Raw genomic sequence first — 15815 nt, 5'->3', positions numbered from 1 at the left:
CTAGTTACAATTAAGTGACAAGTATATGGTGGTAAGCAAAGGTTGAACCCTTAAGCTTTCACCCCACCAAGGCTTTAGACCAACAGCCTAACAGGCTGTTAGCCCAGTGTCTAATGTACTCTCAACAGCCTAACAGGCTGTTAGCCCAGTGTCTAATGTATTTTTTTTTTTTTTTTTTGTCGATACAGGGGTATCCGGATCAATTCTTACGGGACCCGATTAATGGATCAATCCTTACGGGACCCGATTAATTCCTTGCGGCCTGGGTTCGGCGCCCCAATCCGATCCAAATACATTAAGTGCGCGAAGGAACCCAGCGGAGCAAAGACTCAAACTCGAGACCTATTAGTCACCTATGGGAGGTGCTACCGCTGGACCATTCACGCGGAGCAGTGTCTAATGTACTTGTGTTTGTAAAATTGCAACATATACGGCCCATAAAATGACACTAGGATGGCTAGCACGATTGAACTGAATAGAATTAAAGACTAGAGAAGTAAACCCGTCAAGATTTTTTGTGCTTGAGATTTAAATCAGCTGTTCATATTGTTCAAATAGGCTATTAAAAGCAAAATAAAATTAATAGCATGCAACTAAAGACTGATGAGCGAGTAAATTTTTTGAGTCATTTCATTTTGGATCTCTCAAATAACACAAAAAATGTTTGTGTTTTATTCTGAAAGCCATTCACTGCTAATTTAAGATTCCTTTACATTGAGAATTTCATTGATCAGCAACGACGGTGCATTCAAAGGAATGTACTCGTTCCAATTACATCAGCAGCTAGCATTAGTGTTGTTACACAATATGTTCCCAACAAAATCATCAGCAAGCAAGGAACACATCCACCGAAATCCCAATTTTGCCTAGTTAAAGGTATCCTTCTCCAGTTTGCAACTACGTCCTTCCAACAGGCAAGAACAGCAGAAACAGGAATGTGCTGAAATATTACTTTGGCTCGGTATGGATTAAGTGTTTTTAGCGTATTTTAATATTCTAGTTCATTGTTTCCATTTTCAATCTTAGAAACCATTCCAAAATTAATTTGTTCCATAAACAAGTAAGGTTTAATAGAACAAACTCGATTTACGAGGGAAGGGGGGGAGAATCAGGCATTCATCTTCTGCAGATGAAACAAGAATTGATGGCATAATGAGATTAACTATTACTTCACTAATAATGAGCATCAGGTACTGAAAGGATCGTGAGTCGAAAAGAATTGTGAACATTAAAAAAAATAAATAAATCAATTCTTGTTGGATTGTCAGATGAATAAAAATCAAGAAAAATTCAAAATAGCACCGGAAATGGAGGAGCGGAGTTGCAAGCAGCCACTCCAAGTAATCCTGCCAGAAGAGAAGCAACACAATACATCTTCCCATTATGATAAGCCTACTTCTTTGCTCTTTGAGATACTCTCCTACAACTTTACATCGACATCTTTTCTTACAAGAACTTCCATTGACTGAAGCACTGTTCATCTTCAGATACTTTTCACCCGCAAAGTTCTTCCTCTAGGCACTGTATATAAATATAATAGAGCAATTCTGCACTTTATAATTGAAATTCTAAAGAAGAAAAGATGGAGTGCGTCAATCTACAATTGAACATCAAGGAAGATCACAATGCCCCTCTTATAGAGGATAAATTCACTTTGGGCCCAACATCCACTCGTTTACTAGACCCACATTTTTTTTTGGGTTAATTACATTTACCTCTCCTGAGGTTTGATCATATTACCAATCAATCCCTATAATTTGTCTAAATAATGGTCTCACCCTTTGAATGATCAAACATTTAACAAAAACTCCCTTAATGCCGAAAATGCCCTTATTGAGGCCATGTTACATTAAAAAAAGAACATATTTTTATTTTATTAACCATGAAGCAATCCAAAAAAATAGGAAAAAATTTTTGCTTATTATTTTATAAAAACCATATCTTTGCTTCCATAAATAGTTTTGAATCAATAATTATTTTAAATCTTAAAAATGAATATTAAAATTAGATAAATTGAAAGAAAAATAAAAAAAGAAGAAATTATTTTAATTCCTGAAGTATGGTTCAAATTGAGGAAAACATGCCTTGAACCACAAATTCGAACCATACTTGAGGATTTAAAATAATCACTTCTTTTTTATTTTTCTTTCAATTTATCTAATTTTTAATATTCATTTTTAAGATTTAAGATAATTATTGATTCAAAACTATTTATGAAAACAAAGATATGATTTTTATAAAATAATAAGCAAAAACTTTTTGATGATTTTTTTGGATTACTTGAAGGTTAATAAATAAAAATATGTTCCTTTTTTAATGCAATATGGTCTCAAAAAGGGCATTTCGGCATTAAAGGGGTTTTTGTTAAATGTTTGATCATTCAAAGGGTGCGACAGTTATTTGAACAAATTACAGGGATTGATTGATAATATGGTCAAACCTTAGAGGAGGAAAATGTAATTAACCTTTTTTTTTTTTCAAGTTCTTCCCCCTTCTTCATTGATTGAAAGTCGTAAAGCTGATCCTGTATAGACTAATAATACATAGATTCAATCTGCCTGACCAAATTTACACACACAAGAACTGAACATTTTATGAAACAACTTGGTAAACAAAGCGGCAAGAGTTACTCTGAAACAACTGAACAAGTGACTTGCCCTCAAAAGCCCACCTACAATTTTCCTTTTGAATTTTATTATTTGCAATTTTTAACTCTGGGAAAGGTACTTACAACTGTATGCTGATGCGTAAATTGAGCTAGGCATCTCAAATGCTTAATTACTGATCCAATCACTCACCAATTACGAAGCTTAAACATTCTTCACGGCAGTGCTAAATTTTCACTTTTTACCAGCTACATGATGGAAATACAGGTCCCATGCTGAGTCTGCACTTCCCTACATGCAATTATCCGGGAATACCAAAAGCGTACGGCCCCAAAGGATCGAAAAGCGCATGATTATTGCAAGACAATACATGGTCCCTGTCTTTAATATGGCAGACAATCTTCCTTCATTATGCGCTTATACAACTGCCCGTTTATTTCACGCCATGGTTCATGAGTGAACATTTTTTCTACGAACCTTTCCCTGTCTACGAACCTAAACATTTCCTCCTCCTATCAAACTTCAAGCCATGGTTCATGAGTGAACATTTTTTAATGGATGAAAGGCAAATTGAAATGCTCAGTTCCAAGGAGACAAAACACAATAAACTCGGAGCGGTTGCATCTTTTCTTTTTCCCTCTTGCCAGAAAAAGGAATTGTGTCAGTTTACCTTGGCTGCTAACTAAAAGTTGAGCTGAGCACCAAATTTCACAAAACTAGAATTCCTCTCAGCATGCACTGTTTCAGCATGGGGCTTGTACGTGCAACCATAAAATTTGTGGCCTCATACAACAGGTTCATGATCAGGAGGACAAGATTCAAGCATGTAAAAGTCAGCTCCTCCACATTCACTTTTCGCAGCTGCAGCATGTAGAGGGGGATAACAGAAGTGAAATTATAAGGTTTGTAAAACCTTGTAGAATAAGCAATTACAACTAAGGAGAGGTTTGAAATATTCCAGATAGTAGCCAAGGATTTTAGAACTGATAAAAAAATAAAGGTGCAAGCAATTACAACTAAAAAGAGCTTTGAAATATTTCAGATCATAGCCAAGGATTTTAGAACTGATAAAAAAAAATGTGTGATTTTGAACTTATTTGTAAACTGATCAAAGTTTAGCATTCAGATTGTGCACGTACTGTATTTTTTTTTAAGCTGGCAAACGGAAAAGATAGTGAGAAGACTATTTAACATAAGCAAAAATACCACAGCTTAATTCAAGTTAGAATAAGCACCATAGCTGTTAATAAAGCAAAGTGCATATCTAACCAAAAAGAATGAAAACTCTACAGCATTTCCACCTTGTACAGATTCAGAAGATGGCCTATATTTGCGCTCAAAATCTAAATAAAGTTTAGCCCTCAACTTTCCAAATGACAGTTAAGATTATTTTATCCCGAAATACTTTAAGAACTAAACACATTTTCTTTCCTCTTCATAGTATATACTGAAAAACTACTGATAGATGGTCAAACAGATATATACATCTCATGGTTTTGATAAACAACTTTCAATTCAGGAAAATTCAGCTGATAAGGAGTTGAGCCATCGTGGTACATGATAAGGATTTTACCTTTTTACTGATGAAGTAGAGGAAAGACATAGGGCAGAGGTGAAGAAATGGAGCCAAACCAATAATGTCAATGAAAGATTAACTGTCTCCACATATCAAGAAGAAATTACCATAGATCAAGACCCAAAAGAAATTGCTGAGAGCAGAGTTGCTTTTAACTCCTCAATATCCTTGAGCATTTTGTCATTCTCAAAGTTTCTAGCCTGAATCTCAACTTGTAAAGCTGCATCTCACCACAAATTGCAACACAAGAATAAGTGTGAGGTGACGAACAAGCCTAAACAGCACCAATGATAGTTACAGAATTTATAGAAGATTCACCAGCTTCATTGTGGAAGCAGAATTTGGCAATTAACAAGTTCAAAGAAGGCCATATCAGGCAAGGGTTTGTAAACCTTACTTCCAGCTTATTGTGTTTAAGAAAAACTATCAACAGATTAAAAAAAGAAAGAAAAGGAATAAAAACGTGTAGCACAAAAAGAAAGAAAGAAAAAACTAGCATTACCAGATATAGAACCCTGAAGATCTTCAACTATATCTTCCATGAATGCCATCATTGAGTTTTTCAGAGCATTATTCTTCTTATTCAAATCATCAATTTCATTTTCTAGCACTTGTTTCTCCTCCAGCAATACCGAAGCTCTATCATTTTCTCGCTTGCTGATTTCTTCCTGAAAATCTAGGCATACAACCATGAATTGTTCCCTGTACACAAACAGAAAAAGTCTTGACAGGGCAGTCCGCAACTTGGTGTTAGAAGTATAGACCATTAGAACTGCAGCAAGCAAACAAAATTGCACTTTGACAGACAACGGAATTCTACATAGGATTCAAATAGCCATTTCACACAACTTGACAACCCATAGAAATCTAAACAGTGAATCCCATACCTGCTATCAGAAAAATGATTTCCTACAGAAAACGGTATAAGGGGGCAAAAGTAAAAAGAAGTTTGGACTTGTTTTTGGCAACATAGCTATACAAAATCAGGATATGCGACTATTTTGAAAGTTCCAGATTAGTTAAAAAAAACACAGTAAAGCAAACAAAGAACCTAATTTCTGATGTACGCCAACTTCTACTTGTTTTCCAGGCAGACACTTTCAGAGTATTACCGCTTGCTGTTCATTCTTCTCTTTATCTCGTTTTTCTTCATTCTGAGACAGCATATCTCATTTTCCAATACTTTCACTGAGCTTGTCGAATCATCTGGGAAACACAACACGGATGAAACAGTGCATCATTCTCCTAAAAACTATAGGTGTCAAAAAAAGAATTTTTTCCCAATTATCTGTAATTTTGGAGTTAATTCGGGCAATATAAGTCTACTATTTGAACAGAAAATTAAGCAAAATACCTGAATTTAATGTTTCCATATGCCGAAAAATAATTAATATAAGCTACTCTACTCTACTGATTTTTTTTTTTTTGGTTAAGTAGTTTGCACCTGTGACAATCTTCAGGCCGTGGATTTCGAGCTGTAACATGTACGCCGTTCTCATCAATTCGAGCTCTCGAGCAATTAAAGCGGTCTCGATTTCTCCGCACTTGACGATCTCCGATTCGATGTCTCTGGTGATCTGAATATTCTTCTCGATTTCTTCGTTCACCTAAAATTTGAAGACCAAATTAGAACAAATAATAATAAATACTAAATAACTTGTGGACATACATACATGCATGCATGTATAATTGGCGTACATGATCGAGCATGTCCTTGAGAGAGGAGATCTGACAGAGAATCGCCCCTGAATCCTCCATTGCTCTCTTCCCGCGCTTTTTTTCGTGTTTTCACTTCTTAAATGTGCCTAACACACAATTATATATTATTCGATTCGATTCGGGCGGGTAATATATAGAAATCATTTTCTGTTTGAATATTCGAATTAGTACATATTTTCTCTCACAGTTCTTGTCTATTAGCCATCGTCGGTTGTGTGGCTTGGTAGGTTAGGACTTGGGAGTTTGCTCAATTGATCTACCTAAGTTGAAGTCCAAATTTGAGGAACCGTTTGGATCGAAGGGAAAGATACTACAGTAATTTTAAAAAAAAAAAAAAGAAGAAGAACGGGAATGATATAATGCAAGTTTGGATAAGAGTTTATTTGAATAATTTATTTGAAATAATTAATGTAGCATTTTTTGTGATGTGATGTATGTGAGATAAAAAGGTGATTAAAATTTGTAAAGTAAATTTTTTTATTTGAAATCAGGCCAATCGAAACAAACGGCTTTAATGTGTCTAATGATGCCAAAAAAAAAAAAAAAGAATCAACTTGTAAATGTTGTGGTTTAGATAAAATAGACTATTTGATTAATTTATTCCACGTCTTTTGTATCAATGTCTTTAATGTGTCCAATGATGCAAAAAAAAAAAGAAAAAAAAGAATGAACTTGTAAATGTTATGGTTTAGATAAAATAGACTAATTGATTATTTAATTGTCAAAATACGTGCATGTTGCGATCTAAAGAAAAAAGTACACTCAAACACGTTTGATTGTCAATTTACACTTTGAATTGCAGTAAATGGAAAAGCATAATTATCAATCAAGAAATGATAATGTTATTGTTATTTTGGTAGCTTAAAGTTTTGGGGGTTAAATAAATTAATAAAATGTTAATCTTTTTTTCCCAAATAAATTTTTTTTTTTTTTTTTTGTTGTAAAATATACTAGTGAAAGCTTATGGTGAATACATATAATGCAACAATGACAAGGATGCAGGGGAAAAGATCTAGAAAGAAGATGTTAGAAAACAAAGATGAAAAACGGATATCTTATGTGCATCGACCTTCCATTTCGAAGGAAGGATTTATGCACTAGTATATTTAATACTACAAAGTTGCTCTTTTACATTTGACTGGTGATTACCATAGTGTTGTGTTTTCTTTGAAACTGTTGATTAAAGGATTAAAATAGTCAAAGATTCATTAGGTGAACTACCCTTTTGTGATCTTTAAAACTATTGAAACTTTTTTTTTTTTTTTTGATCATCATGTACACAAACTTAATGCATACTTTTTTTTAAATTTTGTTTTTTTCTAAATGTGGAGAGAAAAGATGAGAGCCCAAAACTTTTAAATTCGAAATGCTCAATTTTAGCCACTAGACCGACCAAGTACTCTAGACAAACTTAACATACCTTAGTATGTACTAATTTCTTGGAAAAGAAATATATTAATTGCACCAATTGTACTAAAAGACAAACTTAACATACCTTAGTATGTACTACCTTAGTTATTCTGGGTTTAAGGTCTTCAACCGCACCTCCTGTCATCAATTAGTTGGATGGTGTTGGTTTGTGAGTCCCCCTTAGACTGACTTTAGAGTCCGATTTGACGATGACTCCTGAGTGTTTTTAACCTAATTGTGTGTGTTACTTCTTCTGTCTATGGAAAAATAAAAACATCCATTGCTGTCTATCATCATAAAACACATTAGTATACGGTTAGTTAACCAAAAATTGAGGCTCCCTCCTGCACTAGTGAAAAATTGTTGGAATGCTTCTGTACATTTGGAAACTAAACATGCAAAAGAGAAAATTTACAATCCTAAGATCCAAGTAGATACACAAATGAGCAAAAAATTAGATTGAGTTAGCATTCAACGGAAGAAAGCAAATCTTATTTCTTCAGATGCAAAAGATTAAGCCAAAAAAATACCACCAAAAGTTAAAATTTTGAAATGGTGGAGCTCTAATAAACATGCAACCACCATTGGCATCATGCTGGTGTGTTGAAAGGCACAATTTCTCATCCCTCTAATACCTAAAAACTGCACTTAAGCATAGGATACAAAGACATGAGATGAAAAGGGAGCCAAAAGCTTGCTACCAAATCACTGAAAAGACATGAGATGATATTGAACAACAAGGATGGAGAATGGTCACCATATCTTTCCTTCGCCAAAGAAATACTCACTCTCTATTCTCCTTAACATGTGTATTGCCATTAACTAATCAAACAGGTCCCCCAGACCAAGAAAGAAAGAACATTTTATATAAGAATGCCATCATCCGTAAGTTAGCGTACTGCAACTCCAAGAGCCATAACCAAATATTACAGCTTTATGAGCAAAAGAAAATTTGTTTCTGCACTGGAAGCAACTACCTTGACACTTGGGAGATAAACGAGCAGATAGAAAATGGAGGATACCTTGACAACAAATCACATTTTACTCGCTTCAATTCCTTGTCAAATCCTGGGCTCGTCAGATGCAATGTTCACAGTTCACCAACTTCTTCAGTCAAACAGAATGGACGGAATAACAGAAGTTTTTAATGCTTTAAGAACATAAATGCAGCATTAAATAGATATTGATTGGGCCTCATTTGAAGCGTTTCGTTTTTTTTGAGCAGGCAGCCTCATCTTTCTCTGGCTTTTCAATTTCCTTCAAGTGCAACATTTCTGAAACCGAAGAGAACCCACTGGCCTTTGCGGTGGGAAGAAGCACCCCAGTAGGCCTGCAACCTCACTGCTTCCTAAAAATGCAACTTCCCATCCAACGACCCCCCTCTTCAAAAAAAAAAAGAAAAGAAAACTCCTTTTGTTCTTCTTTTCTGCACAATTTGGACTTGGAATTCGTTGTTATCTACTAAACCCCAGAAAATTTTGTTACTGATGAGGAAACCTCTCCGTAGAAGGACTACCATGAATGCATCTATGCCATTTTGATCACTTGTTGCGAAGTTTGTTGTGCTACAATGCATATTATATCAAAGACAAAGAGTAATACTTTAAGGCTATTACGGTCCGCTTTCAAAGAATGAAATATTTTCTCCTCAAAGTAATGGGATTTAACAACAAAGGGGAAAGCTGGAATAAAACATGTTTTAAACCAAATTCACGTTTGATTTCTAAGCCACAGTAATACGTAGCACTGATGATCTCGATTATACCTATGCCATTAAATGAGCTTTTTTTTTTTTAGTTCTTTTCAAAGAAGCTAAATTCTAACACCCTGCAATAGACTGGTACTGATCTAACCTGGCTATGTTAAACTCATCACGATGAACATAACTTAGGAGTGTATCAATCTAGGTATAACTTGTATGTTCAGTGTACTTGGGTAAAGAAGAATTATTGGGCGGATTCAACAATCATAAAGATATTATCAATAGCTGTCTAGAAAAAAGGATAAATGAGTAGAACTGGTAAGAGTCTAGTTTTTCAGTATAAACCACTCGCTCTGCCTTCATCTTTCTTTTCCACACAATCCTTTAAAACATTTCTTCATCAGTTCCCAAATATTGAAGCCCCCTCGTATTTGCATTGCTGTTGGGGATATATCATATATGAGCTTTACTATAGTGCTGCTGCTGCTAGGGAAATGACGAGACCAGCTTGAATTGGAGGCTGCATTCGTCAAAATCCCTTTTTTCTGTATTAAAATTAAGCAAAGTTTTAACTCGAAAAAGAAACAAAAATCATCCCACTGGAGCCAGTTGAAAAAGTTGAAGTTGCCAGGGTGCACATTTGAACATGAACATGCAGCTTCAACCTTCCCCTAAACGGTAAAGGGGGTATGAATCATATGAATAATGATCTTCAGATTAATGATCCTCTGTGAATTCAAGAGACACTTGACCATTTAATCAATAAATGACACTGCTATTTGAAACGTGATTGAAGACTAATTAATTCATTTTTATCAGCAAACTAAGATCCCAAGCAAGTCATTGCTATGAGCTTCGTAATGAGAACTTGTTCATGAAATTAGCAATAAATATCCTCTCAAGTAGAAGCAGATATTAAGCCCTAAACACAAAGCCATGTAATAAAATTTCAGATGGACTACAGGCCAACTTTCGTCTAAAACAAGCAGTTTAAAAAGAACACGCAAGTAACATAACCTTTTAATTCCACCACTAAAGCAACATAGAAACAGAAACATTGAATCAAGAAGTACTCGTTTCTTCGGCAAAAGGAGCAACTGTGTTCAAAAATACCATCAAGATATGAACTTGATGTACATATAACTGTGGCCGCCCAGGCTTACAAATAGCATCAAGGTCTACACCAGACAAGGGTAAAATTGCGAGTGAGGGTTGCTTTCAAAACATCAACCAAGTTTCAGATAAAAAGAAATCACAATCTACAACTGACCAGCTACAGAGCAATCATTTCTAGAAAGAAGGCAAAAATGTCTTTCTACAATGAGAAGCATAATGCGAGGCTTTCACCAAACGGGAACAGGACTCCAACATCTGCAAAGTTTTAACAAATGCAAATTAGAAGTTAAAAGTATACATGAAGAAATACAAGGATTCTTAAAGCAAAATGATTTCTCAACAAATTAACCGAATATATTTGAACTGAAAAATATTGTCATCCTATCACTTTCCAACGAGGTCATGAGCAGAGAAGTTCTATCAGGTCATTGATACAGTGTTAAGTGTAATTCTACATGCACTGACTTGTGTTGCACAAAACTTCCTTCCACTTGTGCTGTAAGCAATAGGAGCGTGAATACTAAGACCTCCCAAGTTTAAGTCAACACATAGATAGCGACTTGATAAAAAAGTCATTAGCTGTATAATCTTAAGTTGAGGTACAAATTTAGCATGAAGAACACTATCCAATGAACTCCATAGCTTGTCAATATCATAGACAGATGAGCCAAAGGTAGTTTCTAAGCCTTCTTGAGAAATGCATCGAAAGGCTATAAAGGTCACCTCTAAAATGATGTGCTCAAGGTAACATATCAAGCAGCAACAAGAACAGAAATTAGAAGGATGCACCATCCATCAATTGTGTGAAACTTCAAATTGTTTACGCGAACATCAACCAATAACAATGAGATAACAATTCAAAAGCAGAAACTTTGTTCCCAACACATGGTCAGCCGAATTATAAAATCGCTATTATATAATTGAACCATTTGAATTCCCCAACCTTGCTTTCAAGATCCCATGTAATTACAGATGTCTTACTATCAATTTTACACTAATAAAAGCACCTATAGCCGTGCTACTGCAAATGTAAAGAATTCACTTCTTTATTTGCCAAAGAACACGAGTGTCAAAAAGAACGTTCTGATCTTTATATGCTAAGCACAATTCACGAATCCCGACATGCCTTATTACTGGTACTTGAATAGCCCTCAGAAAAATTCTTGACCCCAATCAAGAACGGGCCAAAACAAGGATAAGATCAGAACCCAGAAAACATACACCAAAAGCTTTGTCATTCAGAAAAACTTCCATGAAATAACGCAGATATCAAAGGTGAGAAACTACACATATCAAACATGTCTTCCAAACTAGCTAATTTAGAGCTGGTGAAATAATCTTCCACAGGACAACATCAAAACCATCTTTTTCTGTTCCAAAAGGAAAAGGATAAAACAAAGACAAAAGAAAACTAAAAGATCACATTTTTATTACATCCAGCAGAACAATGCTATAGGGATTCTTGAAATTCATTGGATTGCTCTGCAATTTTCTTCCTATTCAGCTCTTCCTCATACTTCTTCAGTCTTTCATTCCACATCTCCTGATTAACCCAAAAGAGAGAGAGTAAACAAAGAACAGAATTGACATTGTTCAACATGACTTTAAAAACTTTAAATAACATAAACAATTAAAAAAAAAAAAAAAGAAGGTTTCGGAGGTTCAACAAAACCTTGTACTTGAGTTCAGCAAGGTGCATAACATAGAAGCCAAAAATGCCACCAATAATGGTGCCTGTGATGATTCTAAAATAGCCCCATCTCGCTGATCTCATGACTCTTCTTCACTTCTTTGTCTGTTTTTCTCGTATATTCTCACTGCTGGCTTTCTCGTTGCTGATTGTTGAAATGTGAAAACCCGAAGGCCGGGCCTCTTGGTAGTGGTAAGAGTGGTAAATTTGGGCCGGTTTTGGTTGGTAACTTACAAGATGATATAAAGATGGATAAGAATTTTTGCGCTGTATTTAGGCCCAAAGTACACGAGCCAAAAATAAAATAAAAATTTTACAGTTGGGGCATTGTTTGAAAAAAAAAAAACTCTACTGTAGATTTATTTGTGAAAAAACTTGGATAACGTGGTATGTTTTTTCAGGGTCTCTTTAAACTTCAAAGTTTTAAACATCACCTATCGACTAGATCTGGTAGTGGCTCGCAACTAGGTTGCTACCAGTAAATCTATAGTAACGAATGAAGGGTGCGAAGAAGGGGAAAGGGAAGGAAGGGAAAAGGAGATGAGAGGAGAGAGAGGAGGAGGAAAGTTAGAAGAAAAAGAAGAGAACGAACAAGGAAGAGGGAGGGAAGAGAGAGGAGGAGGGAAAAAAGGAAGGGTGGCAGGTGGTATGGTAGCGAGTAGGGCTGCAAACGAGCCGAGTCGAGTCGAGTTTTGAGCTAATCGAGCCGAGCCTCGACTAAATTTTACCAAGCTCGAGCTCGAGCTCGAGCTCGACGAGCTGGCAATTTTCGAGCTCGAGCTCGACTCGAATCAAGTCGAGCCGAGCTCGAGCTCGAAAAAAATTAAAAAAAAATATTTTATTTTTAAAAAAATAAAAAAAAATAATATTTTTTCTGAATAAATAATAAAATATTAAGGATATATACGTAATTTCACTATGAAAATAAAAAATTAAAATATATTTATATATAATATACGTAATTTTATTATTAAATAAAAATAAAAAATATATATAAATATATATACTCAAACTCGCGAGCCGGCTCGCGAGCTAACGAGCTTAATATTCTGAGCTCGAGTTCGAGCTCGAGTTTGACTCGAGCTCGATTAATCTCGAGCTCGACTCGAGCTTGACTCGAGCGGCTCGCGAGCGGCTCGATTCGTTTGCAGCCCTAGTAGTGAGTAGAAATTTGAAGATTTAGGTTGATTAATCATTAATTTTGATGATAACGTAACAAAATGATAATTTGAACTAATATTTTTATATAAAAAATGATTAGGGACAAGTATCTTGCAAGATGAAAAAAAGCAGAAAAATAAATAAAAAATTAAAAAGCAATATTGCCTGTAGAACGCAAGAATCGAACGCTCAACACAGTATTAGACGTCCGACAATTAGCGAATATACATCGGATATTTCGATTGAGCACTTATCCCTCATATCGGACATCCGATACAAAAACAGTTGAAACTTGAACCTTCTGTTTACTATCGGACGTAGAGCAATTGGATCGAACGTTCGACACGTAGAATTGAGCGTCCGGCAACTCCAATGGCTAGTTTTTCAACAACTAGTTTCTTGATCGTTGAAGAGAGTTTTGGGATAAAATTTCCCCACATATAAATACTCTCAAGCATGAGAAGAAAAGAGATTTTTACCTACACAAAATACAAACTTTTTAGAGTGATTTTTGGATAGAAAAATATTTTGATTATTGTATAGGTTTGCAGAAAGTTGGATTTGTTATATTTCTTAAGAAGAGAACTAAAACTTTGTGAAAGTGAGCCTCATTTGTATAGTAGCTCTTGGTTAGTTGGTAATAATTATAATAGAGTAAGAGTTAACTAGGAAAGTTATAGAACTCTTTAGGGTAAAATACAAGAAACCCTCTTGTGGTTTCGCGAAAAAATACCTTATCCCCTATTGTTTAGAAACTTCCACATAAACACCCTAAACTTCATAACTAAAATGAAAATTACCTTCTGAACTGGTTGAGTTACCGGCAACAGGTCGAATACCTAAAATACCCTTATTTATAATAGAGAAGGAGAGAGAATCCCCACAGTCTTGTCTAGTAAGCACTGCCCAATTTGCTTATAACATCTAGAGGAGCGAGGCAACAGGAAAGAGACCTTTTGAACTTGCCACCAGAAGGCAGCCCTTAATCCCAAATGCCATTGCCAGCGGTTAGACGGGAGGGAGGATACAAATTTGAGAAAGGAATGCAAGAGAAGACTGAACTTGCAAAAGCTACCTTGAACAAAGCCGCAAACAAAGAAGTTCCCGGTCAAAGGAGTGTCATCGTAAGGGTTGATGGCGATCCAGACCCAAAAGAAGTTGTCACCAAAGTAAGCACAGTGGCATTTATAAGCAGGTCGAATAGGTGGGGATTCTATGGAGTCGATCCCTATCAACCGGATGAGCTAATAGGTGGGGATTCTGTGGAGTCAATCCAACGCCGTCTTTTGGCCAAACACTCCTTGCCCGGCTTGGCTTGCGCTATTTTCCCAACCCCCCTGGTGCTATAGTTACAGCCTACAAACCATACCCTGGTCCACACTTTGTTTCCCAGGTGTTCTATCAAAGCAGACTCTTGAATTCCAGATCTTGCATTTCTTGCTATTAGTTTCTTTTCCTACTCCTGTGTGTATGAAATAGAAGTTTGTTCATCATTGAGGATCCGAAAAGATAGAAGCATTTGGAAACATTTTTGAATTTCCTCGTAAATAAATACAACATATGCATTGGTGTTGAATTTTGTTTTTGGAATTTGGGATGTCCTTTTTCATGTAAAACTTGGTGAACTAAAATGTGAACTAGGAAAAGCCCATTCTGTATGCTGTGGTACCTGCTGTCCAACGCTTTCTTTTTCAGCTTTGAACAAAGAGAGATGAGCGATAGTCATGTGGACGTTTTTCTTTTATGTATGTATACGCAAGAGGATGGTTGTGGCAGTGATAAATTTGTTTCTTTGTTAGGGCATTACATTGCATCAGATTGAAGAGCTATGATTATATATCTTTTTCAGTTTCTTTTTCCTTCTTTTTACCTTTGGAGTTAGCATGTATTTTTAAGCTCTGGACAATTATGTAATGGACACATGGTAATGGTGATAGTTCTAATGATGCTTTTCTTGATGGCACAGAATAAAATATGAAGCGCAGCTGGAGATGATTGATAAAATAAGGTATTTTTTCATGCATATGAGAAAACCAGAAAAATCTGGACTAGTGCCCCTTAACTTGTACTATTTTGTTTACCTTTTTAGAGTGTTGCTTGGCATTGTTATGCTTCTTATGGCAATGTATGTCATTTGATGTGCTACCCTTAGAGGTGGATAGGTGGTTTAGTGCTACCCTTAGAGGTGATAGGCAACGGTATCTTAATAACAACGCAAGAAGGAAAAGGCAGGGCTAAAAGATGAACTAAACTACTCGATATTTGAATCAAGCTTGGCTTGGTAAGAGCTCGATCAAGCTTAGTTCGCCAATTAGTCGAGTCAAGTTTGAACAGCATTTTGTGTTTGATAATATTCAAGCTCGACAAAAAGCTCATTCAAACTTGGTTCAGCAGACAAAAAAACCAAGTTTGAACAAAATTTCAAACTCGTTCAAATAATCAAACAAGCTTGAATGCTTGGGTGTTCGAGTTGATTAGACTCATTTACACTCCTAGGAAAGGGAAAACAAATTGTTAAAAAAAAAAAAAAGAAAATCTAGTTTGATTCCCACTCCGGAAAATATGGTAACCAAAACAATTGTTATTGCAATGATTCCATAGGTAATTTGATTTGGATTCCACTTCTGTTCCTATACATGAACCAAGCGGCCCCTTACTAGACGGCCGTAGTAGATGTTCTATGCTTACTGATTTATTGTTGTTGCGCTTCTTTCTTCTTCTTCTTAACTTCCAACAATATTTTCCATGTTATTCTAACTCTTGATTAACTTCCAACAATATGTTGATTAGACTCATTTACACTCCTAGGAAAGGGAAAACAAATTGTTAAAAAAA

The 15815-nt window shown here is 35.5% G+C and overlaps 1 protein-coding gene and 1 long non-coding RNA gene across 3 annotated transcripts; both read right to left on the bottom strand.

Annotated features, from left to right (window-relative positions):
- Window positions 1-2653: 2653 nt before the first annotated feature.
- On the bottom strand, window positions 2654-6128 carry LOC113740138 (uncharacterized). Its single transcript, XM_027267649.2, has 6 exons — window positions 5881-6128; window positions 5627-5789; window positions 5295-5388; window positions 4685-4884; window positions 4290-4402; window positions 2654-3467 (listed from the first exon to the last, which is right to left on the bottom strand). The coding sequence occupies exons 1-5, from the start codon at window positions 5938-5940 to the stop codon at window positions 4296-4298; spliced, it is 624 nt and encodes a 207-aa protein (XP_027123450.1). The 5' UTR covers window positions 5941-6128; the 3' UTR covers window positions 2654-3467; window positions 4290-4295.
- A 3942-nt stretch (window positions 6129-10070) lies between these two features.
- LOC113738829 (uncharacterized) lies at window positions 10071-12430 on the bottom strand. 2 transcript variants are annotated; one of them, XR_003460222.2, is made up of 3 exons: window positions 11802-12430; window positions 11553-11672; window positions 10071-10384 (listed from the first exon to the last, which is right to left on the bottom strand). It is a non-coding gene; the product is annotated as an uncharacterized lncRNA (long non-coding RNA). The 2 variants fall into 2 exon arrangements; XR_003460223.2 differs by having other exon boundaries at window positions 11564-11672; window positions 11802-12429.
- Between the last annotated feature and the right edge of the window lie 3385 nt (window positions 12431-15815).

The sequence above is a fragment of the Coffea arabica genome, chromosome 4c (assembly GCF_036785885.1).
Source record: "Coffea arabica cultivar ET-39 chromosome 4c, Coffea Arabica ET-39 HiFi, whole genome shotgun sequence".
In the NCBI taxonomy this organism is placed as follows: domain Eukaryota; kingdom Viridiplantae; phylum Streptophyta; class Magnoliopsida; order Gentianales; family Rubiaceae; genus Coffea; species Coffea arabica.
This window is presented reverse-complemented; position numbering and strand designations above follow the sequence as displayed.

What these genes read in the sequence shown, in the direction of transcription:
- LOC113740138 (XM_027267649.2), bottom strand. Translation starts at nt 5,940, where the DNA reads ATGGAGGATTCAGGGGCGATTCTCTGTCAGATCTCCTCTCTCAAGGAC. An exon ending in TCAAGGACATGCTCGATCAT is followed by an intron (nt 5,790 to 5,880) that starts GTACGCCAATTA and finishes TTCAAATTTTAG; the next exon opens with GTGAACGAAGAAATCGAGAA. An exon ending in AGAAGAATGAACAGCAAGCG is followed by an intron (nt 4,885 to 5,294) that starts GTAATACTCTGA and finishes GTTTGTGTACAG; the next exon opens with GGAACAATTCATGGTTGTAT.